This window comes from Callorhinus ursinus, unplaced genomic scaffold (genome assembly GCF_003265705.2).
Source record: "Callorhinus ursinus isolate GAN/ISIS: 27379988/994484 unplaced genomic scaffold, GSC_fseal_2.0 scaffold90, whole genome shotgun sequence".
NCBI lineage: Eukaryota > Metazoa > Chordata > Mammalia > Carnivora > Otariidae > Callorhinus > Callorhinus ursinus.
This window is the reverse complement of record NW_027397152.1, coordinates 1,775,052-1,800,936: the sequence shown is the minus strand read 5'-3', so window position 1 is coordinate 1,800,936 and position 25,885 is coordinate 1,775,052. Positions and strand designations below refer to the sequence as shown.

The following is a 25,885-nucleotide window of genomic DNA, read 5'->3' as shown; positions in this document are numbered from 1 at the left end:
GAATAAGTATTTCCCTTCTCTGAAAGAACTCCTCCATTAATATAGCAAAAAGTCCATATTCAGTGCTCCAGAAGATTCATTATTCAAGGATACAAATTCTAATTCCTGCTCTGTAGAAGTCAACAGGTATCAGAAAGTATGAAAGGTATATGACCCCCCAATGAATTACACCTTAGCCTCCTAACACACTGATTCAGGACTTGGGACATAAAATTTACTTTGGCCAATGGAACACCAGCAAATATCAATACAAAGCAGAGGCTTGATAAGCACTTAAGACTGGGTCTTGCCTTTCAGATTGTAGCCATTGGCATGTAAAGAAATTGTTTGACCTCCTTAAGGATAAAAGACCACAAAGAAAACAGAATAACCATCCAGCCAATGCACAGCATTTGAGAAATAAAAAATTGTTATTGTTTTTAAATCACACAGCAACTAACTGTAACAAAGGGTCTTGGAAATTCTCTGCCCTCTCTTCACTGAGCTCCTTCCTCTGGAACCATTACATTAACAAAATGCTTGAAAACTTTATGAGGTATAATACAACAGGAAACTTTAGTTTTAGGATACAGCACTCACCTTAGGCCTAAGGACAAAAATATTACAAGTCAGAAATAAAGATCATGAACTAATTTTTAGTATCAGAAATCTAGAGAAAAAATTAAAAAATCTTACCTCAAAAATTTACTGTTCCCTTCTCCATCATCATCAAAATCCAACCTGGGAAAAGCCAACAATAAATATTAAAAGCCCACTGACAATACAGAACACTAAGAAATTAAAAATTCTCTACCCACAAACTATCTGAACACCCACCCAAATGGAAGAAGGAACAAGAAGTGGACAGAAGTCAAATGAAGATATGTGACTTCCCCCTTGTACCAAACTGGGCAGTCAAAAGAGTGCCCACTGCTACCTTACATTTTCCTAAGTTGGCAGTCCACTTTTGCCAAAGTTTTATATCAGAGTACAACCTCTACCAAAGGTACAGGAATCCACTCAAAAATGAAATTAAAAAATTAATATGAATAAGTCAGGTCCATTTTTCAATTCTACAGTTTAAAGTATGTTACTAGATTTCTGAAACTTATTCCAAAACAGTGATGTTACACATAAGGGAGCAATTTACTCAGAAGGTTATTAATTAATGCTTCTTTACATCACATATCTAATATATATGTAATATATGATACATTCAAGACAATGCTAGATGAGAGGAAAACAAGAGACTTGCCCTCAAGGGACCCTCTACCTAGACAAATACAAATATAAAACAAATGAGAATAGGAAAGTGCCATGTGAGGAGCACAAGCAATATGCTATAAGACATTTAGTGAAAGCAGCAGTGACTTTCATTTCAAGGGATTAGGGAAGATTATAGGTAACAAGGTAGGCCAATCTCCTATTAAACTAAAATGTTACCACCTTAACCCAGTGATCACTCTTGGCATCTCTACTGGCCTCATAACCTCACATTCTGGGTCTCTAGATGGATTACATATGAAGTACACAGTGTCAATTCTGAAAGTGTTCATTCCTCTTCCTCACTGTAGCCCCCTAAGTACTTGTCAAAATCTACCCAATAACTCCGTTTCCATGAATCTACCCTAAAGAAAATAACTCAAGGGCGCCTGGGTGGCTCAGCGTTAAGCGTCTGCCTTCGGCTCAGGTCATGATCCCAGGGTCCTGGGATTGAGTCCCACATTGGGCTCCCTGCTTGGCAGGAAGCCTGCTTCTCCCTCTCCCACTCCCCCTGCTTGTGTTCTTGCTCTCGCTCTCTGTCAAATAAATAAATAAAATCCTTAAAAAAAAAAAGAAAATAACTCAAAAGAGAGAAAAAATTTATGTATAAAGATGTTCACCGAGCATTACATAATAGCAAAATCTTCAAAACAACTTAAATATTCCAAAATAGGAACTGAATACATCCCTTTATGTAATTTAAAAATGTTTCTATAAAATATTTAATAATATGAAAAAAAGGTTATATATGGTTAGGTGAAAAGACCAGGCTATATAAAACTATATAATTATAGATTACAACTACTAAAAAGATCTACATATAAAGAATGAAGAAATTATACTAAAAAACTGATAGGAGATAGTAGGATTATTGCTATTCTTCTTTCTTACTATTTTCCAATCTTTATAATGTGTACTAATGAGACAGAAGAAAGAGAAATTAAGGAGTCAATCCCACTTACAACAAAACCATAGAATACCTAGGAATAAACCTAACCAAAGAGGCAAAGAATCTGTACTCAGAAAACTACAGAACACTCATGAAAGAAACTGAGAAAGACATAAAGAAATGGAAAAATGTTCCATACTCATGTCTATACTACCTAGAACAATCCAGACATTCAATGCAATCCCTATCAACATACCACCAACTTTTTTCACAGAGTTGGAACAAATAATCCTAAAATTTGTATGGAACCAGAAAAGACCCCAAATAGCCAAAGGAATGTTGAAAAAGAAAACCAAAATTGGCGGCATCACAATTCTGGACTTAAAGCTGTAATTATCAAGACAGTATGGTACTGGCACAAAAACAGACACACAGATCAGTAGAAAAGAGAACCCGGAAATGGACCCTCAACTCTATGGTCAACTGATCTCCAACAAAGCAGGAAAGAATATCCAATGGAAAAAAGACAGTCTCAGGGGCGCCTGGGTGGCTCAGTCAGTTAAATGGCTGCCTTCGACTCAGGTCATGATCCCAGGATCCTGGGATTGAGCCCCAGGTCGGGCTCCCTGCTCAGTGGAGAGCCTGCTTCTCCCTCTCCCTCTGCCTGCCACTCTGCCTACTTGTGCTCTCTCTCTCTGTCAAATAAATAAATTAAAAATCTTAAAAAAAAAAAAAAAAAGAAAGAAAAAAGTCTCTTTAACAAATGGTGCTGGGAAAATTAGACAGCCACGTGCAGAAGAATGAAACTAGACCACTCCTTCACCATACACAAAAATGAACTCAAAATGGATGAAAGACCTAAATGTGAGACAGGAATCCATCAAAATCCTAGAGGAGAACACGGGCAGCAACCTCTGTGACCTTGGCTGAAGCAACTTCTTGCGAGACACATCTCCAAAGGCAAGGGAAACAAAGGTAAAAATGAATTACTGGAACTTCTTCAAAATAAAAAGCTTTTGCACAGCAAAGGAAACAGTCAACAAAACCAAAAGACAAATGACAGAATGGGAGAAGATATTTGCAAATGACATATCAGATAAAGGGCTAGTATCCAAAATCTATAAAGAACTTATCAAACTCAACACCCAAAGAACAAATAATCCAATCAAGAAATGGGCAGAAGACGTGAACAGACATTTCTTCAAAGAAGAAATACAAATGGCCAACAGACACATGAAAAAATGCTCAACATCACTCGGCATCAGAGAAATACAAATCAAAACCATAATGAGATACCGCTTCACAGTGGTCAGAATGGCTAAAATTAACAAGTCAGGAAATGACAGATGTTGGCGAGGATGTGGAGAAAGAGAAATTGTTGGTGGGAATGCAAGCTGGTGCAGCCACTCTGGAAAACAGTTTGGAGGTTCCTCGAGAAGGTGAAAATAGAGCTATCCTACGACCCAACAATTGCACTACTGGGTGCAAAGATACAAATGTAGTGATCTGAAGGGGCACCTGCACCCCAGTGTTTATAGCAGCACTGTCCACAATAGCCAAACTATGGAAAGAGCCCAGATGTCCACTGACAGATGAATGGATAAAGATGTGGTATATATACAATGAAATACTACTCAGCCATCAAAAAAAAAGAAAGAAATCTTGGCCATTTGTAACGACGTGGATGGAACTAGACAGTATTATGCTAAGCAAAATAAGTCCATCAGAGAAAGACAATTATCATATGATCTCACTGATATGTGGAATTTAAGAAACAAAACAGGGGTGCCTGGGTGGCTCAGTCGGTTAAGCGTCTGCCTTCAGCTCAGGTCATGATCCCAGGGTCCTGGGATCAAGCCCCAAGTTGGGCTCCCTGCTCGGCAGAAAGCCTGCTTCTCCCTCTGCCTCTGCCTGCTGCTCCCCCTGCTTGTGCCCTCTATCTCTCTGTCAAAAAACAACAACAACAACAAAAAAACCTTAAGAAACAAACCAGAGGATCATAGGAGAAGGGAAGAAAAAATAAAACAAGGTGAAATCAGAGAGGGAGACAAGCCATAAAAGACTCTCAATTGTAGGAAACTGAGGGTTGCTCGAGGGAAGGGGGTGGGGAGATGGGGTAACTGGGTGATGGACATTAAGGAGGGCATGTGATATAATGAACACTGGGTATTATATGAGACTGATGAATCACTGACCTCTACCTCTGAAACCAATAATACATTATATGTTAATTAACTGAATTTTAAAAAATTAATTCAATTAAAAATAAAGAATGTGTATTACTTTTTTTTTTTAAGATTTTATTTACTTATTTGACAGCGAGAGACACAGCGAGAGAGGGAACACAAGCAGGGGGAGTGGGAGAGGGAGAAGCAGGATTCCCACTGAGCAGGGAGTCCGATGTGGGGCTTGATCCCAGGACCCAGGGATCATGACCAAAGGCAGACGCTTAATGACAGCCACCCAGGCGACCCTGTGTATTACCTCTTTTAGTGTATTTTCCTGATTACCAATAATACCCATTCATTTCAGAAAATCTGAAAATAAAGACAAGTCTCCCACTATCTCATCATCCAGAAATTGATGAGTATCCTTTCAGTTTTGCTATGCACATTACACATATTTCTTTCTGACAGAGTAGTATGTTACATAAACCATAACCTCCCAACATACTGTGAACATTTTTCTGTACTGATACATACCTGTCACCTCCAATGGCTGTACAGTATTCCATTTCAAATATACTATAATTTACTCAATCAATCCCAATTTTGATATTTATAATGCTTCTAATTGTTTGTTATTACACATAACCTTAACACTGTGTTTAAGAGAGTGAACTCTAAAGCTAACCTCCCAAGGTTCGTATCAAAGATCTTCCACTTACTGGCTTTAGAACCTTCAGTAAGCTACTTATTCAATGAGTTAAAATGTGTAAAACTCTTGGAGACACAGCAAGTCTTAATATGTTACTCATGTTACCACCTAAACTCAAGAATCACTCTTGCATTATTATTAGCTGGTGAAATTTAAAGACTAGCTATATTAGCTACACAATTTTTCTTTCTGAGAGAGAGAGAGAGAAAGCTAGCGGGCATGTGTGAGTAGGGGAAGGAGAAAGAGGGAAACAGAGAATCTTAAGCAGGCTCCAGGCCCAGTGTAGAGCCCCAAGGCAGGGCTCCATCTCATGACCCAAGATGAAATCAAACTGGAAATCCAGGTGCCCCTTAGCCACACAATTTTTAAAAAGAAAGCAAAAAGAGAAATTTATCAACAAAAAAATGGGACAAAATACTACCCATTCTCCCAGGCTTTTTTTTTTTTTTTTAAAGATTTATTTATTTACTTGGGGCATCTGGGTGGCTCAGTTGCTTGGGTGTCCGACTCTTGGTTTCGGTTCAGGCCATGGGTCATGGGACAGACCCCTGAATCAGGCTCTGAGCTCATCGGAGATTTTCTCCCTCTGCCCCACACCCACGTGCATGCACTCCCTCTCTCTCCCAAATAAATAAATCTTTAAAAAAAAGATTTACTTATTTACTTATGAGAGTAATACACAAACTATACTGATAAAGAAAAAAATTGTAAAAGCAGCAAGACAAAAGAAGTCCCTAACTTAAAAGTGAAAACCTGTAAGGCTACAGGAGATTTCTCGACAGAAACTTGGCAAGCCAGAAGAGAGTGGCATGATATATTCAAAGTGCTGAATGGGAAAAATCTGCAGCCAAGAATACTTCCCAAACAAAAACTAAAGGAGTTCGTGACCACTAAACCAGGACTGCAAGAAATATTAAAGTGGACTCTTTGAGTGCAAAGGAGAGACTGAAAGTGACAAAGACAAGAAAGGATCAGAGAGGGCGCCTGGGTGGCTCAGTTGGTTAGGCGACTGCCTTCATTTGGCTCAGGTCATGATCCTGGAGTCCCGGGATCGAGTCCTGCATCGGGCTCCCTGCTCGGCAGGGAGTCTGCTTCTCCCTCTGACCCTCCCCACTCTCATGCTCTATCTCATTCTCTCTCTCAAATAAATAAATAAAATCTTTAAAAAAAAAAAAAAAAGGATCAGAGAAAATCTCCAGAAACGACAGAACAAGTAATAAAATAGTTATAAATACATATCAATGATTACTTTGAATGAAAATGGACTAAACACTCCAATCGAAAGATATAGGGTGTCAGAATGGATTAAAAAAACAAGACCCAACTATATGCTACCTATAACACACTCATTTTAGACCTAAAGACACCTGCTAATTGAAAGTGAGGGGGTGGAGAAACATCACACAAATAGATGTCAAAGAAAGTCAGAGTAGCAATAGAAAGACAAAGTAGACTTCTAGATTCTTGTATTGTTTTAGTCCTGCTTTGGTATCAGGGTAGTATTAGCCCCATGGAATGACTGAATGTAATACCTCTATTCCATTATTTGTAAGATTTTGATAAAGACTGTTATTATTTTTTAAATTTTTGTGGGGTTCGCTAATGAAGCCATGTGCCTTAGGTTTCTTTGTGCTGGGAAATTTTCGATTCCTAATTCAACTTTCATTCATGTTACTGGTTTAATAAGATTTTCTACTTCTTAGATTCATGATTCAATCTTGGTAACTTGTGCATTTTTAGAAATTATGTTTTTTTCCTAAGTTATCGGATTTGTTAGAACATAATTATTTATAATAATCTGTTATCACACTATGTATTTCTGTGGTTATCTACTGTATTGTTTCCCTTCCATTTTGGTTCTCATTTTGGTTTCTGAGTCTCCTTTTTTTTCCTTAATGTAATTAAAGCATTGCCAATTTTGTTTATTTTTTTTTTGTAAAAACTGGTCATTACTTTCAATGTTATGTTATTGTTTATTATGGTCTCTTATTTCTGATTTTTCTTTGTTATTTCCCTCCTCTACTAAATGTCAGCTGTTTCTTCATCTTCTAGTTCCTTGTGCTATAATGTTACCTTGAGTTTTTTAATACAGGCATTTATAGCATAAATTTCATTCTAACATCTGTTTTCACTGCCTCCCATAGGTTTTAGAATATTGTTTTCTTTTGTTTTGAGGCATATTTTGATTTGCTGTTTGATTTATTTGGCCCATGGCTTGTGCAGTAATGTGTTGTTTTTTAAATATTAAATATTTAATATTTACATTGCACGTTTTCCAGCTTTATTGTTGATCTTTAGTTCTGTATCATTGTGGCTGGAAAATACACTTGGTATGATTTCAGTCTTCTTAAATTTGTAATATTTGTTATGCTTCTTTTTATGTGATTTAACCAGGGGATTCTTCTGTGTGTACTTGAAGAAAATGTGTATTCTATTTTTCTTGGATGGAATGTTTTACATATATCTTTTAAAACCATGCATCCTGAAGTATGTTTCAAATAAGAAATGCTCTTGTTGAAAAAAAAAATAACTTTGAGGGTACTCATTTAAAATAAAGCATAACAGAGAGAAGGTGGGGGGGATGGGTGAAATAGGTGAAGGTGATTAAGAGTACACCTGTCATGATGAGCACCTGAGTAACGATGTATAGAATTGCTGAGTCACTATATTGTACACCTGAAACTAATATAACACTGTATGTCAATTATATAGTAATTAAAGTAAAAATCTTAATAAAAAATAAAATTAAAAATATTTTTTAAAAAAACCCTGCATATAAAAAATATATATATGTATTATAAAAATATATATATAGATAAAAACAACAATTCTGTATAAGGAAAAAAATCCAGGGACTAAAGAGAGGTATCTGACTGCAGTGTAGTTAGTAACCAGCTGAAATGAGAGGGCTGGACATAGCAAAGAGGATTCAGTCACTAACTAAATCAGGCTGGCTTATAGGAGAGCCATTCATGACACGATACCCAAACTCACCCTGGTCGCCGCTTAATAGCCCTGTGGACAATGGCTCCTCCACCTTGAATCCCAGGCCCAGGGTTTCCTGAGGCAATGGCTGGACCCAGTGATGGTACATCTGATGTCATTTCTATCAGAGAAAAATGGAAATATACATTTAAGAAAGATAGTCCTTTCTTATCATCAACATCATCACCAAGTTAGCTGGAAGAAAGGCTCAGGTAGGGATGAAATCCCAGTAGTTTGCTAGAAAACCCATATGCTCATATCCAGATTTCTCTTCTTGAATTCTTACACTGGTGAAAACATACATTCCCTGTACTTCAGTACCCCCCCGCCTTCACAGAGTATGGAAGAGGGAGTACTATATCCTATCTGCAGCCTTCACTTTTAAAAGCTTGTGATAGTGACAGAATGTTAATCTAAAACAAACACACACTCACAAAATCGGTTAATACATTTTACTCATGCAACAAACATACATAACTTAGATCCTTTTTTTATTTTATTTAGAAAATACAAAAAAGAACCCAAAATAACTGGAATTCTAACCCCACTTAACAATAACAAAGCAGCACTCTCCTTTCCTCTCCCAAAGTGGTGTCAGTGAAAGCCAACTAAAACAGATTTTTTTTTTAAGTTTTATTCATTTATTTGACAGAGAGAGACACAGTGAGAGAGGGAACACAAGCAGGGGGAGCGGGAGAGGGAGAAGCAGGCTTCCCGCTGAGCAGGGAGCCCGATGCAGGGCTTGATCCCAGGACCCTGGGATCATGACCTGAGCCGAAGGCAGACACTTAACGACTGAGCCACCCAGGTGCCCCGTTAAAACAGATATAAAATAAGATCCAACATCTGGGACGCCTGGGTGGCTCAGCTGGTTAAGCATCTGCCTTCAGCTCAGGTCATAATCCTAGGGTCCTGGGATCGAGTCCCACATCAGGCTCCTTGCTCAGCAGAGAATCTGCTTCTCCCTCTGCCTGCTGCTTCCCCTGCTTGTGTGAGCACTTTCTCTCGCTCTCTATCTCTCATAAATAAAATCTTAAAAAAAAAAAAATCCAATATCACATAATACAAAAATATTCAAACTTCAATTTTAAGAAAGAAAATCACTCATCATACCAAGAACCAAGAAGATCTCAAACTGAATGAAAAATAACAACGATACGACATAAATGTTAGAACTATCTAAGATTTTAAAGGCAGTCATGATAAAAATACAACAATTATTAACACAGTTGAAATAAATAAACTGAAAACCTCAGCAAAGAAACCGTCTCAACAAAGAAATAGGATATAACGAAGAATCAAATAGATATTTTAGAACTGAAATATAACTGAAATAAAAACTTAAAAGGGTTGATTCAACAGCAGAATGGAGAGAACAAAGAAAAGAATCAGTGAAATGGAAGACAGAACACGAGAAATTATCCATTACAGTACTGGGAAAGAGAAGAGAAAAGAGGGCAAGGCTGAAAAATAATGTCTAAAAATTTCCCAAATTTGACAAGAGATGTAACCCACAGATTCAAGAAGTTGAGTAAACCCCAAAAGGATAAACCTAAAGAAATGCATTCTAACACACATCATAATTAAACTTCTAAAAACTAAAGATAAAGTTTTGGAAGTAGCTAGAGAAAAATTACACCTTACCTACAGAAGAAAAATAATTCAAACAACAGCAGATTTTTCACCTGAAACCATGGAGGCAAAAAGACCACGGCACAATATCCTTTAAGTTGTAGGGAAAAAAGAACTGTCAACCCAGAATCCTACAACCAGTGAAAATATCATTCAGGAGTGAAGGGGAAATCAACACACTCTCTGATGATGTAAAACTAAGGAGAACTTGCAACCAACAGACCTATCCTTAAAAAATGACTAAACAAAATTCTCCAAACAGGGAAGAAATTATAAAACAAGGAATTTTGGAATATATCAAGAAATAAAAAAGAACACAGTATGCAGAAATATGGGTAAAATCCATAGGCTTTCCTTCTCCTTTTGAGTTTTCTTAATTACATTTGGTGGTTGAAGCAAAAAATACAACACTGTCTGATATGTTTCTGAATGTATATAGAGGAAATATTTATCATAATTAAATTATGAATGGGGATACTAAAGGGAGGTAGGATGTTAACACTTAAAGTGGTAAAATGACACCACCCATAGACTGTGATGTTATAATATATAATGCAATGCCCACTCCAGCAATTACCAGAAAAGCTATACAAGGAGATACACCAGCAAACATTGCATATAAATCAAAATGCAATTCTTTTTAAGATTTTACTTTTATTTATTTTTTTTAAGTTTATATATATTTTTTGGTAATCCCTACACCCAATTTGGGGCTCAAACCCACAACCCCAAGATCAAGAGTCACATACTCTTCCAACTGAGCCAGCCAGGCACTCCTCAAAATGGAATTCTCAAAAATGTTCAAATAACCTACAGGAAGGCAGAGAAAAAAATAGAGAAACAGAAACCCAAACAAATGAAAAAGAAAACAGCAGACTTAAGCCCTAACATACCAATTTTATTAAATGTAAATGGTCTAAATATACCAATTAGTAAAAAGAGATTAGCAGAACAAACAAAAAAACATGACCCAGTCTATAAGAAATGCTTCAAAAAAAAAAAAAGTTGCTTCAAATGTAACAGTACAGACAGGTTGAAAGTAAAAGGATGAAAAAAGATATATCATACACTGATCAAAGGCAAGCAAAAGTAACTGTATTAATAATAATCAAGTAAACTCCAAAGCAAATAAAATGACCAAAGACAAAGCACATTATATAATATTCAAGCCACCAAGAAGACATTTGGCAGCTATGCACCAAACAAGAGCGCTGCAAAATCTGTTAAACAAAAACTGATAAAACAGAAAGGAGAAAATAATTATAGCTGGAGACTTCAACACCCCTCATTCAACTGACAGAACAATTAGAAAATCAGCAAAGATATAAGAGATCTCAATGACACCCTCAACCAACAGGATCTAATTAACATTTACTCAAACACTCTACCCACAATAGCAGGTACACATTCTTTCCAAGTGTCCCAGAATATAAACCAAGATAGGATATATCCTGGGCCGTTAAGCCTCAACAAATTTAAGAATGAAATCATAGATTACATTCTCCAACTACAGTGGAATTAATCTAGAACTCAGTAAGATAACAGGAAAATCACCATACAGTTGGACACTAAATGACACATTTCTAAATAATCAATGAGTCAAAAAAGAAGTCTCAAATGAAATTAAAAATACACAGAACTAAAATGCAAATTAAAATACAAGACAGTAAAATTTGTGGAACACAGCAAAAGCTGTACTCAGAAAATTTTATAGCACTAAAATGCTTACACTGGAAAAGAGGAAAAGTCAAGTCAATCATCAAAAGCTTCCACTTCAAAATAAACCCAAAGCAAGCAAAAGGAAGGAATAGACAACGTAAACCAATGAACTTGAAAACAGAAAAATCGTTTAAAAAAAAATCAAAAGCTGGTTCTTTAAATAGATCCCAAAAATGGACAAGGCCTAGCAAACAAAAAACTACCAATATCAGAAATGAAAAGAGAGGAAAAAAAAAAACCCGAAAAGACACTATCACCACAGACCTCAAAGAAATGAGACAGAAGTGGTAATACTAGGAATAACTAACAAACATAAATTTGACAACTTAGACAAAATGGACCAATTCCTTGAAAAAATATAGACCCAATACAAAACAGATGACTTGAATGGCCCCATAAATATTAGGAAATTGAATCCATAATTTAAAAGCTCTCAGGGCGCCGGGGTGGCTCAGTCGTTAAGCATCTGCCTTCAGCTTAGGTCATGATCCCAGGTTCATGGGATCAAGCCCCGCATCAGACTCCCTGCTCAGCGGGAAGCCTGCTTCTCCCTCTCCCACTCCCCCTGCTTGTGTTCCCTCTCTCGCTGTCTCTCTCGCTGTCAAATAAATAAATAAAATCTTAAAAATATATATAAAGAATAAAAAAATAAATTGCACCCAACCTAAAAACACAAAACCTCTTTTATGCATGTCTTTTATTACAAGCCCAAGCATTCATAACTGCCTTTAATACTGGATAAAGAATGTACTTAAGTACTCATCATTAAAATGATGATGCATTATCACAAACTAGTAACCAAAATAGTATGGTACTGGCACAAATACAGACATACAGGCTGAAAGAAAAAGACAGAGCCTAGAAATAAACCCTCACATGTATAGTTAAATGATTTAACAAGGGTTTCAAGACAATTCAGTGGGGAAAGGACAGTTTTTTCCAACAAGTGGTACAGCGAAAACTGTATATTCACAAGCAAAAGAATGAAGTTGTACCCTTACTTTATGACATACATAAAAATTAACTCATATAGATCAAACTCCTAAATGTAAGAACTAAAACTAGTTAACTCTAGAAGAAAGCATAGGAGGAAAACTTCATGAGAATGAATTTGGCAATTTCTTGAATATATCAAAAGCACAAGCAACAAAAGTAAAAAAAAAATAGATAAATTAGACTTTATCACTAGAAACTTTTATGCATCAAAGAACACTATCAGGGCGCCTAGCTGCTCAGTTAGTACAACATGTGACTCTTAATCTCAGGATTGTGGGTTCAAGCCCCACGTTGGGTATAGAGATTACTTAAAAATAAAATCTTAAAAAAAAAAAAACTATCAAGAGAGTAAAAAGGCAACACACGGAATAGGAGAAAAAATATGCAAATCATGTATCTGATATGGAATGAATATTGAGACTATGTAAATAACTCCTACAACTCAACAATAAAAAACATAACCTGATTTTAAAATGTCCAAAAGACTTGAATAAACATTTCCTCAAAGAAGATACACAAATAGCTAATAAGCATATGAAAAGATGCTCGACCATTACTAATCATTAAAGAAATGCAAATCAAAACTACAATGAGACAGTTATCACCTCACACCCATTATGATGGCCACCACCAAAAAATTTTAAAAATTATTTTAAACATTTTTCAAATAATAAAAAATAAATGGGTGCCTGGCTGGCTCAGTTGGTAGAGCATATGACTCTTGATCTTGGGGTCGTGAGTTCTGGCCCCATGTTGGGCACTGGGCATACTTAAAACTTTTTTAAATTAAAAAATAACAAGTATTGGGGCACCTGGATGGCTCAGTCAGTTAAGCATTTGCCTTCGGCTCAGGTCATGATCCTCCTCAGCAGGAAGCCAGCTTCTCCATCTTCCCCCCACCCCCCACTCATGCTTTTTCTTGCTATCTCTCTCTCTCAAATAAACAATCTTTAAAAAAAAAAAGTATTGGTGAGGATGTGGGGAAACTGGAACTCTTATACTCTGTTGGTGGGAATATAAAATGGTGCAGTCACTATGGAAAACAGTATGGAGAGTCCTAAAAAAATTAGAAACAAAACTACTTTATGATCCAGGAATTCTACTTCTGGATATATGCTCAAAAGAATTGAAAGCAGAATCTCAAAGAGATACTTAGACAACATCCACGTTCATAGCAGCAATATTCATAATAGCCAAGAGGTGGAAGTAAGCCAAGTGTCCACTGACAGATGAATGGATAAACAATTGGGTCATATACATCGCCTTTTAAAAAAATGAATCCTGCAAAACACGCAATACAGATGAACCTTGAAGATATTAACTAAGTGAAATAAGCTAGTCACAAAAGGGGAAATACTGTATGACTCTACCTCATTTAAGTAGAGTCACTGAGAAAGAGCATAGAATGGTCGTTTCCAGGGGCTGGAGGGATTTGGAAAATGGGGAGTTATTATTTATTGGGTACAGAGTTTCAGCTTTGCAAGATGAAAAAAGTTTTGGAGGTGTATGGTGATGATGGCTGCACAATATGAATATACTAAGGCCACTGAACTGTACACTTAATGTTAAAATGGCAAATCTATGTTATTTGCATTTTGCCACAATAAAAAAAAATGTAATATATCAGAAAAATTTTAAGGTGGATCTATACCACTGAAATGGAAAGTTATCCACCATATATGACTATGGAAAAATAAGCTACAGAAAAAAATACATATAATATATTCCTTTTTAAAGTTTATATGCAGGACGCCTGGGTGGTTCAGTTGGCTGAGCGTCTGCCTTCGGCTCAGGTCATGATCCCAGAGTCCTAACCCTTACAAACTTTACATGCTAGTGGGAGAGAGAGATCAACAAGAAAAATAAATAAAATGTAAATTGGGATGACAATATGAAAGTAACATTTTATAGGTAAAAAATGGATAAATAACCAAATTTCAAAATCAAATTTCATATGATTCAACCTAATAATACATTATATAGTGATAGATGTGGAGAAAAATAAACCAGGGGAAGTCAAATCACAAGTATGTAATGGTTAGGGGCGCATGGGTGGCTCAGTCAGTTAAATGTCCAACTCTTGTTTTCGGCTCAGATCATGATCTCAGAGTTCTGAGATCGAGCCCCGCATCAGGGTCCATGCTCAACACTGAGTCTGCTTGAGATTCTCTCTCCCACTCCTTAGGGGAAAAAAAAAGTATATAAAAGTTGAAGGATAGGAGGACAGCAATTTTAGATAGTGAGGAAAGACATCATTGAAAAGGTAAAAGGAGAAAGGAATAGGAGACAAGAGATAAGAAAAGGAGATAAGGGAATAAACCATGCAGGTATCTGGGGGAAATGCATTGTAGGCAGAGTGCAAAGATCCAGAGGTGAGAACATGCCTGTTAAGTTCTAGAAACAGTATGGATGACATCATGGCTAGAATGGAGTGAGCAAAATGTTACAGAATAAACTAACACTGGTTATCTCTGGGATGGCATTTAGAGACTTCTACATTTGATTTTCTGTATATCATTATTTTGTCTTTTACATTAAGCATATATTACTTTTATAACTGGAAAATGCATGATCCCAATTTTTTAAAAGAAAATGTGGGGGGGTGGCATACACTGAAAATCTAAGCGAACAAAGCTTAAGCTTTAAAATTAGGTAAATCTGGATTCCAATCCTAGGGTTGCCACTTAACCACCTATATGACCTAATCTCTCTGAGTTTATCTGTAAAAAGTAGGTAACAATACCGACTTTTTCAGAAGATTTTAGATACTGCATGTGAAAATAACTTAGCATAGCACCTGAAACACTGTAAGTACTCCTTAAATAGTAGCTTTATAAAAATATATCCAACACCAGGGCGCCTGGGTGGCTCAGTTGGTTAAGCGACTGCCTTCGGCTCAGGTCATGATCCTGGAGTCCCGGGATCGAGTCCCACATCAGGCTCCCTGCTTGGCGGGGAGTCTGCTTCTCCCTCTGACCCTCTTCCCTCTCGTGCTCTCTATCTCTCATTCTCTCTCTCTCAAATAAATAAAATCTTTAAATATATATATCCAACACCAAAATGTTAATTGATTTTGCTATTAATTTTTTCATTACAAAAGCAATATCTTAAAATATGGATACACAGAAAACCAAATGTAAAAGTCTCTAAAAATATTCAACAATACAAAAGTGAACAGGGGCACCTGGATGGCTCAGTTGGTTAAGCAACTGCCTTCAGCTCAGGTCATGATCCTGGAGTCCTGGGACTGAGTCCCGCGTTGGGCTCCCTGCTCAGCAGGGAGTCTGCTTCTCCCTCTGACCCTCCTCCCTCTCATGCTGTCTCTCATTCTCTCTCTCAAATAAATAAATTTTTAAAAAATCTTAAAAAAAACAATACAGAAGTGAACAATCAAAAGTAAAATCCTCTACACACATACTCCAATCCCATTTTCCCCCTGTGGGTAACTGCTATTAACATTTTGATATGAATCTTTCCAGATCTTTTTCTATATACCATATATCAAAGGTTTTTTGGTAATTTTTACATAAGAAAGGGAGCGATCATATTATATTTATTCTGAATCTTTTTTTTCCATATAACAATAAATTTGGAATGTGTATCATGTCAATAGTTAGCTCACCCTTTTTAATAGTTATATAGTACTTCTTAGTACAAATGTATATATTTATGACATTCAAACAATCAGTATCATAAATAATGTTTCAATGAACACCACTGTGTATTTTTATGCATGGTGCCAGTGTTTCTACACTAATAAATTTCTGAAAATGACCCCCTGGATATAAGGGAACATATTTAAAACTTTGCCCATTACACTCTAAGAAGGCTATACCAATTAAAGAGCCTCACCAACCATATCAAATTATTCATATGTCCACCTGCACTGAGTCCTAGCAATCCTTCAAATTTTTGCTAATTTTCTAGGTATAAAATGATTATTGTTAGTTTAATGTTCATTTATCTGTCATTAGTAAGATTGAATATATTTTTGTTATTGCTCATACTTTTTCTATTCTGTCCTATAAAATTTAAATAGTGATTACATGTAACTTCCCTAAGAAAAAACAAAATCTCCAATTAAAAATAAAGTTCACACTTTTAGTAATAGGTTTATATAGAATCTGAGTTAGAGGAATTTAGAGAAAGAAAAGATGATTCTGAGATGGTTTAAATTAAGAAGTGGCATAGTTTGTAGCACAGAAAAGGTACTCAATAAGAAGGAAAAAGTAAAGGAAACAAGGCAGGCAGGCAGGCAGGCAGCCAGCCAGCAAGTTTCAAAAAGGTAAATGAAGCTGGGCCTCAAAAAAAGTTTAAGGAGTGGAAAAAGGCATTCCACACAAAGGACATAAGCAAATCCTAAAGGGAGGTATGAAAATAGGTGTAAAGAGCTGTCAGGCATAAATAGAGCACAGAGTCTGTATTTGGGAGAAAAAAATAAGATGTCAAGTGTTACCCAGTTGTGAAAAGACCTTGAATGACAAGATGAAATCTTAGATTTGATTCAACAAGCAACCAAAAGATAAAATACACCTTTAAATCAGAGTGACAAGAAGAAAACATAAATTAAAAGATTAATCTGACAGATTTAAAGTTTGAAGTAACAGAAGAAGGAAGATGAATTATACTAACCATAGATGAGGTGATAAAGGCATAGTGTTATAAAAAATAAGGATAAAAAGGTTAAAAGAACTTCTAAAATTTTAAGCTATGCAACTTCTGAATAAAAATAATGGAGTAAATGCATACATCTACTTTTACTCTTCCCCCCCAAAAAAAATTACATAAGGAGAAAAACAATTTTATACAAGACATAAAATCCATGGACAAAAAAATGGAAGAAAGGAGCAACAAATTTTTGGAAATGGACCACTGCCTTGATAGATCCACAAGAACTGAATCCTAAGCCAGCAAGGGGAAAAGCAAAAAACCACCCCAATTTATATGTCAGAATCCCCCAAAGTCTCAGGAATTGGTGATTCTAGGTACGGGGGAGAGGGTGTGTGTGAATGAAAGCTAAAATAAAAAGAATTGGCTCAACAATGTTTAAGCAGCAGGTGGGTTTCCAGATCCTCTCCTTGTTCCTTTTAGCAAGGAAACTGCCTTATTCCCCAATAAAAGACTACTTTATTCTCTGGAGAATATAAATCTTCATTTCTATCTATTTGCCCTGGCCCAAGGAACACCAGGCAAAGTTGAAAGTGAGGCTACCATACTGAAAACAGGGAAACTAACAGCAATGTATGCAAAATGGACGCTTCACTCTTCCCTTGTTGCACTGCCTCGCTTATATTCCATGTTTTCTCTTTCTTGGATTACTGGTGAAACACATCCTCTACGAAGCTCTTAAGAAAGAGTGTAAGTGAGACCTTGGATATATGCAAATATCTTTCTTATATTTCACTAACTGATAGTTTGCCTACGTCTGCAACTCTAAGTTGGAAATTATTTTCCCTATGAATTCTGAAGGTATTGCTCCATTGCCTTCTACTTTCCAGTGTGACTAGTGAGAAGCAAAATCAATCTGATTCCAGATTCTTCTGAAGTGATCAACTTTTTTTCTTTGCAGCTCACAGGATACTCTTTTTATTTGATGCTGAAATCTCATGATACTGTGCCGAGATGTGGGTGTGTTTTCATTCACTGGTCTGTCCCTTCAATTTGAAAACTCATGTCTTCTACTTCCCGAACATTTTATTCAAACAAAAACAAAAAAATTAAAAGAGGTAAAAATGGTTGTTACTGGGGAGAAGAAACAGAACGGAGTGGAGGACTGTTGTTTTTCTAAGAAATCATGTAAAACTAAGTCTTTAAATAAATATACGCGTGTATAATTTTGATTAAAATTACTTTATACATATATATATTTAAACATCTTTTAAATATATACTTTTACATAATCAAAACATTTTATATGTTTAAATATATATATGTTTTAGGGGGAAACACATATACTGGTTATTTATCTGATAAATACATGAAAGAATCCAAACATTTCCAGCTGCTTAGCCTGGGGAACTGGAAAAACTGTGATAGTCATGGAAGATACAGAAAAGTTAGGAAGGGTAGAAGATCTGAAGGAAATACTGGTGAGCATATTATGTAAATTGTATGTTAAAGATTATTCAAATAGAGATGCATTTTAAATAGATGAAAATATAGTAAACAAGCTATCTGAGAAGACAGGAATGACAATTTTAGAGAATCTTTTTTTTTTTGAGAATCTTTAATACACGGAAGATAAATGAAGGGAATGGGATATAGTAGTTAGCAAACAAATATTTAAGGTAGGAAAGCAAGTAGGTGGGCAAATAGAAATGAAGGAAACTTATTAATTATAAGTTCTAGCCCCAGCAATGAGACTAGAAAAGAAGTATAATGAACAAGAAAAAGAAAATGAGCAGGCAAAAGAGAAAAAGAGTCAGTGGAAAAAAAAAAAAGCAGAGCAGCATATCCAAGAGACTCATCAAAAAGGCACAATTATAGGGTATGAAGAACTAGGAGACGAATTCCAGTAAGAAGCCTAAAAGTTATTCAAAGAGCTGAGAAACAGGGGCGGGCACCTGGATAGCTCAGTCGGTTAAGCGTCTGCCTTCAGTTCAGGTCATGATGCCAGGGTCCTGGGATCCAAATCCCGCATCGGGCTCCCTGCTCAGTGGGGTGTCTGCTTCTCCCTTTCCCTCTGCTCGCGCTCACTCCCAAATAAATAAATAAATAAAATCTTTAAAAAAAAAAAACACTTATCTCCTAAAAAAAAAAATAATAATATTGACTACGGGGGCGCCTGGATGGCTCAGTCAGCTGAGCGTCAGACTCTTCATTTCAGCTCAGGTTATGATCTCAGGGTTGTGAGTCCAGCCTCAGGATGGGTTCAGTACAGATTCTGCTTGAGATTCTCCCTCCCTCTCTCTGCCCCTCCCCCGACACATGAATGCATGCATGTGCACTTGCTCTCTAAAATAAAGAAAGAAAAGTGGTGCCTCAGTGGCTCAGGTGGTTAAGCATTCAACTCTTGATTTCAGCTCAGGTCATGATCTCAGGATCCTGAGATGGAGCCCTGAGTCAAGCTCTGCACTGGGCATGGAGCCTGCTTGACAGTTTCTCTCCCCTTCTCCCTTTGCCCCTCCCCCACACTCTCTGAAAAATAAAAATAAAATAAAAAATTTAAAATAAAAGAATGTTTGTTGACCGTGTAGACAGATTGCCAACAATCAAATTGTCTCTACCCCCTACTAGCTATGAGATTTCAGACAAACTATTCACTCTCTGCCTTAGTTTCCTCATTTATAAAACAGTAACATTAGTACATACTTCATAGGACTGTTGTAAAAATTAAAAAAGATATTACATATGAGGATTAAACGAAATAATGTATTTAGAATAGAACAATTACTAATAAATGCTACTTATTATAAATTAATTCATGTTAATAGCTTAATTAGTATTACCCTTGCAGAGGTATTTTCATGTTTTTTTTTTTTTTAAAGATTTTATTTATTTATTTATTTATGTGACAGAGAGAGACACAGCAAGAGAGGGAACACAAGCAGGGGGAGTGGGAGAGGGAGAAGCAGGCTTTCACGCTGAGCAGGAAGCCCAATGCGGGCTCAATCCCAGGACCCTGGGATCATGACCTGAGCCAAAGGCAAATGCTTAATGACTGAGCCACCCAGGTGCCCCAAGGTATTTTCATGTTGACAGTGCATAAAGATATGAACCCCCAACATTCACTCACTCAACCAATACTTATTTAACTCTAGTCCTACATCCTTGGCACCACTGTGAGTGGTGCGGCGCTGTGGTGAAAAAGGAAGGTAAAGGTCCTGCTCTCATGAAACTTAAATTCTAATTACATTGTTAAAATCATAAACTTTGTCCATTCAACTACAGTGAAAATGTAGAGGAGAAAATACAAAATGAAGAAATGATGAAGAGGGGCACCTGGCTGGCTCAGCTGGTAGAGCATGCAACTCTTGATCTTGGGGTTATAAGTCTGAGGCTGATGTTGGGTACAGAGATTACCTAAAAATAAAATATTTTAAAAAATGATGAAGAGATGTAAAAGTTTATAGAGAATTAATTCGAAAAATCAGATATGGTTTCTAACATACAAACAGGAAAGTGCAACCTGGCATAAGTAGGAACTTAATAAATGTTTAATCATTCTTGAAAACAGATGGCTCTAGAAGCAGGGCCTATCACTGGGTGTGGATGATGGGCCCAGATACACTCCAGTGAGCTCAAGCCTTGCATTTCAGAAAGGCTTTAAATGTATTCTTTATTCTTTTACTGTTACATCTAAATGAAATCCGCTAGGGGCGCCTGCCTGGCTCAGTTGGTAGAGTATGTGACTCTTGATTTGGGGGCTGTAAGTCTGAGCCCCACACTGGGTGTAGAGATTACTTAAAAATAAAATCTTAAAAAAAAGGTTATTAAATACATACATACATAAAATCAGCTCTATACCCCCCACATAGGACAGTACCACCAGGGAATTAACCTTTAAAATAAATATTGTGGGGGCGCCTGGGTGGTTTAGTCAGTTAAGTGTCCGACTTTTGATTTCAACTCAGGTCTTGATCTTGGGGTTGTGGGTTCAAGCCCCACATTGGGCTCCATGCTGGGCATGGAGCCTACTTAAATAAATAAATACATACATAAATATTTGAGTGAATAGTTTGAAGGAAAAAAAATGGTTCCAAAAAGTTTCCACAGTCAGGGATTCAAATTTTACTAGTTTTGGAATGAAATACCCACAATGTGTCATGGCCTAAGTAAAATCCAGGAAAAAAGGGTTTGTTCCCTTGACTCTTACAACTTAGTTGTTGTTTTTTTTTTAAGATTTTATTTATTTATTTGAGAGACAGAGAATGAGAGAGAGAGAGAGAGAGAGAGAGAGAGAGAGAGCGCGCACATGAGAGGAGGGAGGGTCAGAGGGAGAAGCAGACTCCCTGTTGAGCAGGGAGCCTGATGCGGGACTCAAACCCGGGACTCCAGGATCATGACCTGAGCCGAAGGCAGTCGCTTAACCAACTGAGCCACCCAGGCATCCCTAGTTTTTGAAGATGAACCACCGTTTGGCACTGTGTTGCTACCAATAACCTACTGTTATTTCCTTAGAAGCCATCCTCTATCACAGAGAACCACAAAAGACTTTCATTAAACATCCAGGAAACAGTATTCTCATGTTAGTGGACTGTTTGAGCAGAGGGGTAGGGCTATAGTGCAAAAAACTAAAATTAGAGACCACTACTTCACAAAAATAAGAAAACTAGAGTTCCAAAAATGCAGAAGTATCTACTTCTTAATGTTTAAGAAAATAAAGATTCAGGTTGACACCACAAATCTAATGCATGAGCTACACAGATCTAATAGGCAGATCAAGGTTCTTTTTCAAAATGTTAATTGTATTTCAATTGTTGAATTAGTAAATTATATTTAATATACTTTCAAAAAGGTTTTTGCAATAAAATATCTTGACATCTTAATTTTATACCACATAAATTCCTATCTTTCCCATATCTGAAAAAAGTAAAGGTAATGGGTATGAATATTGAAATTAATGCTTTCAAAACTGCAATTTACATAGGTGAAAATTATGGAAAAAGAAAAATCTTTCCTAAATACCAGCTTCACAAACCCAAACAATGTTCATTCCTTTACCTTCTGCCACATTCTCCATCCACAATAAGTGGTACCTACTAGCACAAAAAGAGGTGAGATGAGACTACCAGAATCAAGAAAAGAAATACCTACATGCCTACAAATTCATTCAAATCTCTGGTTTGAATACTGAACTGGAAGTCAAATACCTAATCTCTTCCCATCCAGTGCCTTAGCCAATGCATTATGAATCATGCATGCAATTTAAAAAGTGTTCATCAAAACTGTTAGTATTTCATAGACAAAAAAGGCAGCCTCCTAACAATTCACGGACCACCTACCACCCACTTCTACAAGTAAAAGTAATCAAAAATAATAGAATACGGGGAATTATCAATTCATGCAGAGAAAAGGCCATTATTGCATTAGACCTATTACTTTAACATAACTCTTAGAGTAGAGAATAAGCCGTATCTTACTCTACTTTTGATCCAGCACCATGTTAAGACATAGTGAAAATTCAAAGGAACCAGGTCCCCTACAAGATACTGAAGGGCCACCAAAAGTCTCTAAATCACACTCTAAGTAAAATTAACATGATCACCAAGCATTCTTATTAACGATGAAGATTAAGTTAAATGGAGCTTAGAGAGAAAAGTTAAATAATGATTACACAAATCTTTGCAGACAGTTGTGAAGACAGAATTAACAAGAACTATAGGGAATCTTAACCAGCAAAAAGATAAAGTAGAAAAAAACTCAAAGAAATAGGTATGTATCTAGTGCCTAAAATGGCTCTAAGGAAATGTATGACCATGCAACAAAGAATTCTGACCTGAAAACCATTTACTTTTTTTTTTTTTTTAAAGATTTATTTATTTATGGGCGCCTGGGTGGCTCAGTTGGTTAAGCGACTGCCTTCGGCTCAGGTCATGATCCTGGAGTCCCGGGAGTCCCACATTGGGCTCCCTGCTCAGCGGGGGGGTCTGCTTCTCCCTCTGACCCTCTTCCCTCTCGTGCTCTCATTCTCTCAAATAAATAAATAAAATCTTTAAAAAAAAAAAGACTTATTTATTTCAGAGCTTGCAAGCGTGCAGCTAGCAAGTGGGGGGGGGGGGCAAAGGGAGAAGCGAGAATCTCAAGCAGACTCCCCACTGAGGGCAGAGCCTGCTGGAGGCTTGATCCCAGGACCCTGAGATCATGACCTCAGCAAGAGTCCAAGGCTCAACCAACTGCACCACCCAGGAGCACCAAAAACATTTACTTTCTTTTCACTCGGCACAGTACATTTCCACCCTGTGACCCTCCATTCATAGTCCACATTTCCCAAAACGCAACAAGCTATAAAAGTCTACAATGTGTCTATAATCGCTTCCTTTTGCTCAAAGGAGCAAAAGAAGAAATGAAGGAAAAAAATAAATTTATTTTAATTACCAGGTGTTGAATGTTGTACCAATAATGTGGAAGAGATGTGAGAATTTTTCAACATCAAAAAGGAAATCTAAAAATTGCAGAAGCAGGCTGTCAAAGGATAATAAAATCAAATGTTTCATAAGCAAGGATTCTACGCAAATAAATACCATTTTCTGCTTCAGATTTCAGCTGATATGAATCAGCTAATGAAATGTGATCAAGAAACTGTCATTCTGGTCATTGTTGTTGAAAAAACAAAATAAAGCAGCCCCACCCACACTGCTGGAAAAAAGGTCCCGACATATGCACTAAACTTGTTTACCCTGGCCACCTCTTAATAAGAGAAATGCTTTGCAACTTGACTAGGGTTATGTAACTATTTTGCAATGTGTTATCAGTTTAAAATCCTGTTTATTTACTCCCTAGTTTTAACACATAGGTTATTTTATTACACGGTCAGGTTTGCCATAATAATAGCATCTTTCCAATTTTATTCCATCATCAGCACTTCCTGAAATAGAACTTAAGCCATTAATTTTATCTACTTTTCCTCTAAAAAATTTTAAAAGATTTTACAATATATTGGCATGTGACAAATTAACTTCTTTAAATAGCTCTGTTCCCAGAAACAGGGTAGTAAAGACAGTAAATTTCACAGTGATTCAACTGTTACAGCAAAACTTGGGTACCACAAAATAATACTCATTTCAGAGACATGGAAAAAATCCAATTTCAGTTTCAACATGGGAACCCCAGTGAATCCCTTTCACTGCTGTATTTTCAAGTAATTGAGCCCCAACTTCTGGCTTCTTTTTTAAAAGACTATCAAAGACAGGGATTTCTGGAAAAGGATTTTATTTCACAAGAGAATGGCCAAGGTCTGCAAGGTAATCTAGGATCCCTAAAATGAAATACTTCCCAGGGAGAAAAAACTAATATAGTGGAAAGAGGGCTGGGACTAGGAGTTTGGAGACCTGATCTGTCTAGACCTGACTCAATACACCCCACTCCATTGCTTAGACATGACTGGCTAGATTTTTTAATATTCAAGCTCCCCCTTTTGAAGAGATGTTCACTTAAAAATGACATGAAACTGAATTTTTCTTTCAAAAGAACCCTCAAACCTTTTTTTTTAATTTTTTAAAGATTTTATTTATTTGACAGAGAGCACAAGCAGGGAGAGTGGCAGGCAGAGGGAGAGGGAGAAGCAGGCTCCCCGCTGAGCAGGGAGCCCGACCAGGGCTGGAGCCCGACCAGGGCTGGATCCCAGGACCCTGGGATCATGACCTGACCCGAAGACAGACGCTTAACCGCTTAACCGACTGAGTCACCCAGGCGCCCCCTGAACTTTTCTTAAAGAATGGGAACTGCCTCGATCTACACCCAACAAGATTTAAACCTCGGTTTCTGGATGCTTAGCTGTTGGCAAGATCTGCCCTGAACACCAACCATTACACAAACTTCTGTCCTCAGCAGCTGAAGACACTAGAGGCACTTAATATATAAACGCGTTTCAAAGGATAGTGGGGGGGGGGCGGTGGGGTAGAACAGTCTAGAGAAACTGAGTATATATTCAAAGATTTTTAAAATTTAATTGTTTAAACGTTTGGAAGTTCAACACTTCAGCTAAACAGCAACGTGGTCCAGTCTTTATAAATCCAATTTAAAGTAAAACAAGCCATTCTGCCCAGTTATTCTGCATCAAGCAGCTCCAGTGGGCAGAGTTGAAAGAGGACCACATCACACACCAGAAAGCCGCCAGGAGAGTGGAGGCAGGCCAAGCCCAGAGCGGGGAGCCGCTCCAACAGAACTCGCCCCAAGAACTCCCACCCGTCTGCTCCCTCCCTCCACCTCGGGTCTCCCCAGTTCCCTAGGGTCGGCCCCTCCCCCCCACTACCTTCCCCCACAAACCTCTGGCCACCGCCGCTCGTCCTAGCGCCCTCAGCCCCAACTACTGCCCCTGAGCCTGGGTCTCCTCAGCTGCCAACCCCTCAGCCCCTCCTCCGTTAGAGGAGCCCCAGTCCTCCGTCTACTCACCGGGGTTAGCAGCAGTCGCCGCCATGGCCGTAGATGCCACTGCTGTCGCGCCACCCCCCGGTGGGAGGAGCCGCCGCCACCGAACCGAGGGAGGGGGAGGGGAGAGCCACTCCCCAGACGCTGCACCCTACAGCCGCCACCGCTACGGCGGAATCAAAGATGGCCGCTGCGGCAACCCCCCACCGGCCCCAGCCCCTACGGAGAACAGACCCCGCCCATAGAGTGGGTGGAGTCATCCCCCACGGCCCGCCCGCTCTGGGAAACTGACCAATGAAAACACCAAGAGGTAGGGCTGGCCACTGTGCCCGCCGGTCCATTGGAGGAGGGAGGGCAAAAAAGAAGTCCAGCTGTCTCTCTGATCCCGCCTCCTGTGCGTCAGAGGTCAGTGATCGAGTGACGTAAGTGAAAAAAATTTTATTGAAAAGCTTGGCTAGGTGGTGGATTCGCCCGGCTGACAACTGTGCAGACGAGTTGTTTAGTAAATCCTCTTTA

General features: G+C 37.7%; 1 protein-coding gene across 8 annotated transcripts in view; it reads right to left on the bottom strand.

Moving 5' to 3' along the window:
* The window catches only part of ARNT (aryl hydrocarbon receptor nuclear translocator), a 65,858-nt gene extending 40,291 nt beyond the window's left edge, over nt 1-25,567 (bottom strand). For 3 of the 8 annotated variants that reach the window (XR_012376900.1, XM_073888447.1, XM_073888450.1), the window contains exons 1-4: nt 25,394-25,567; nt 20,282-20,362; nt 8,003-8,114; nt 676-720 (exon numbers count right to left, since the gene is read on the bottom strand). Coding sequence is in view for 7 of the 8 variants with exons in the window: in XM_073888447.1 (XP_073744548.1) it covers nt 676-720; nt 8,003-8,114; nt 20,282-20,362; nt 25,394-25,418 (263 nt within the window). In the remaining variant the exon portion in view is untranslated. Of the gene's footprint in view, nt 1-675; nt 721-8,002; nt 8,115-18,903; nt 19,016-20,281; nt 20,363-23,377; nt 23,445-25,393 lie in introns of those variants that run through there. The other 5 variants (XM_073888445.1, XM_073888446.1, XM_073888448.1 and 2 more) reach the window with 4 other exon arrangements.
* Between the last annotated feature and the right edge of the window lie 318 nt (nt 25,568-25,885).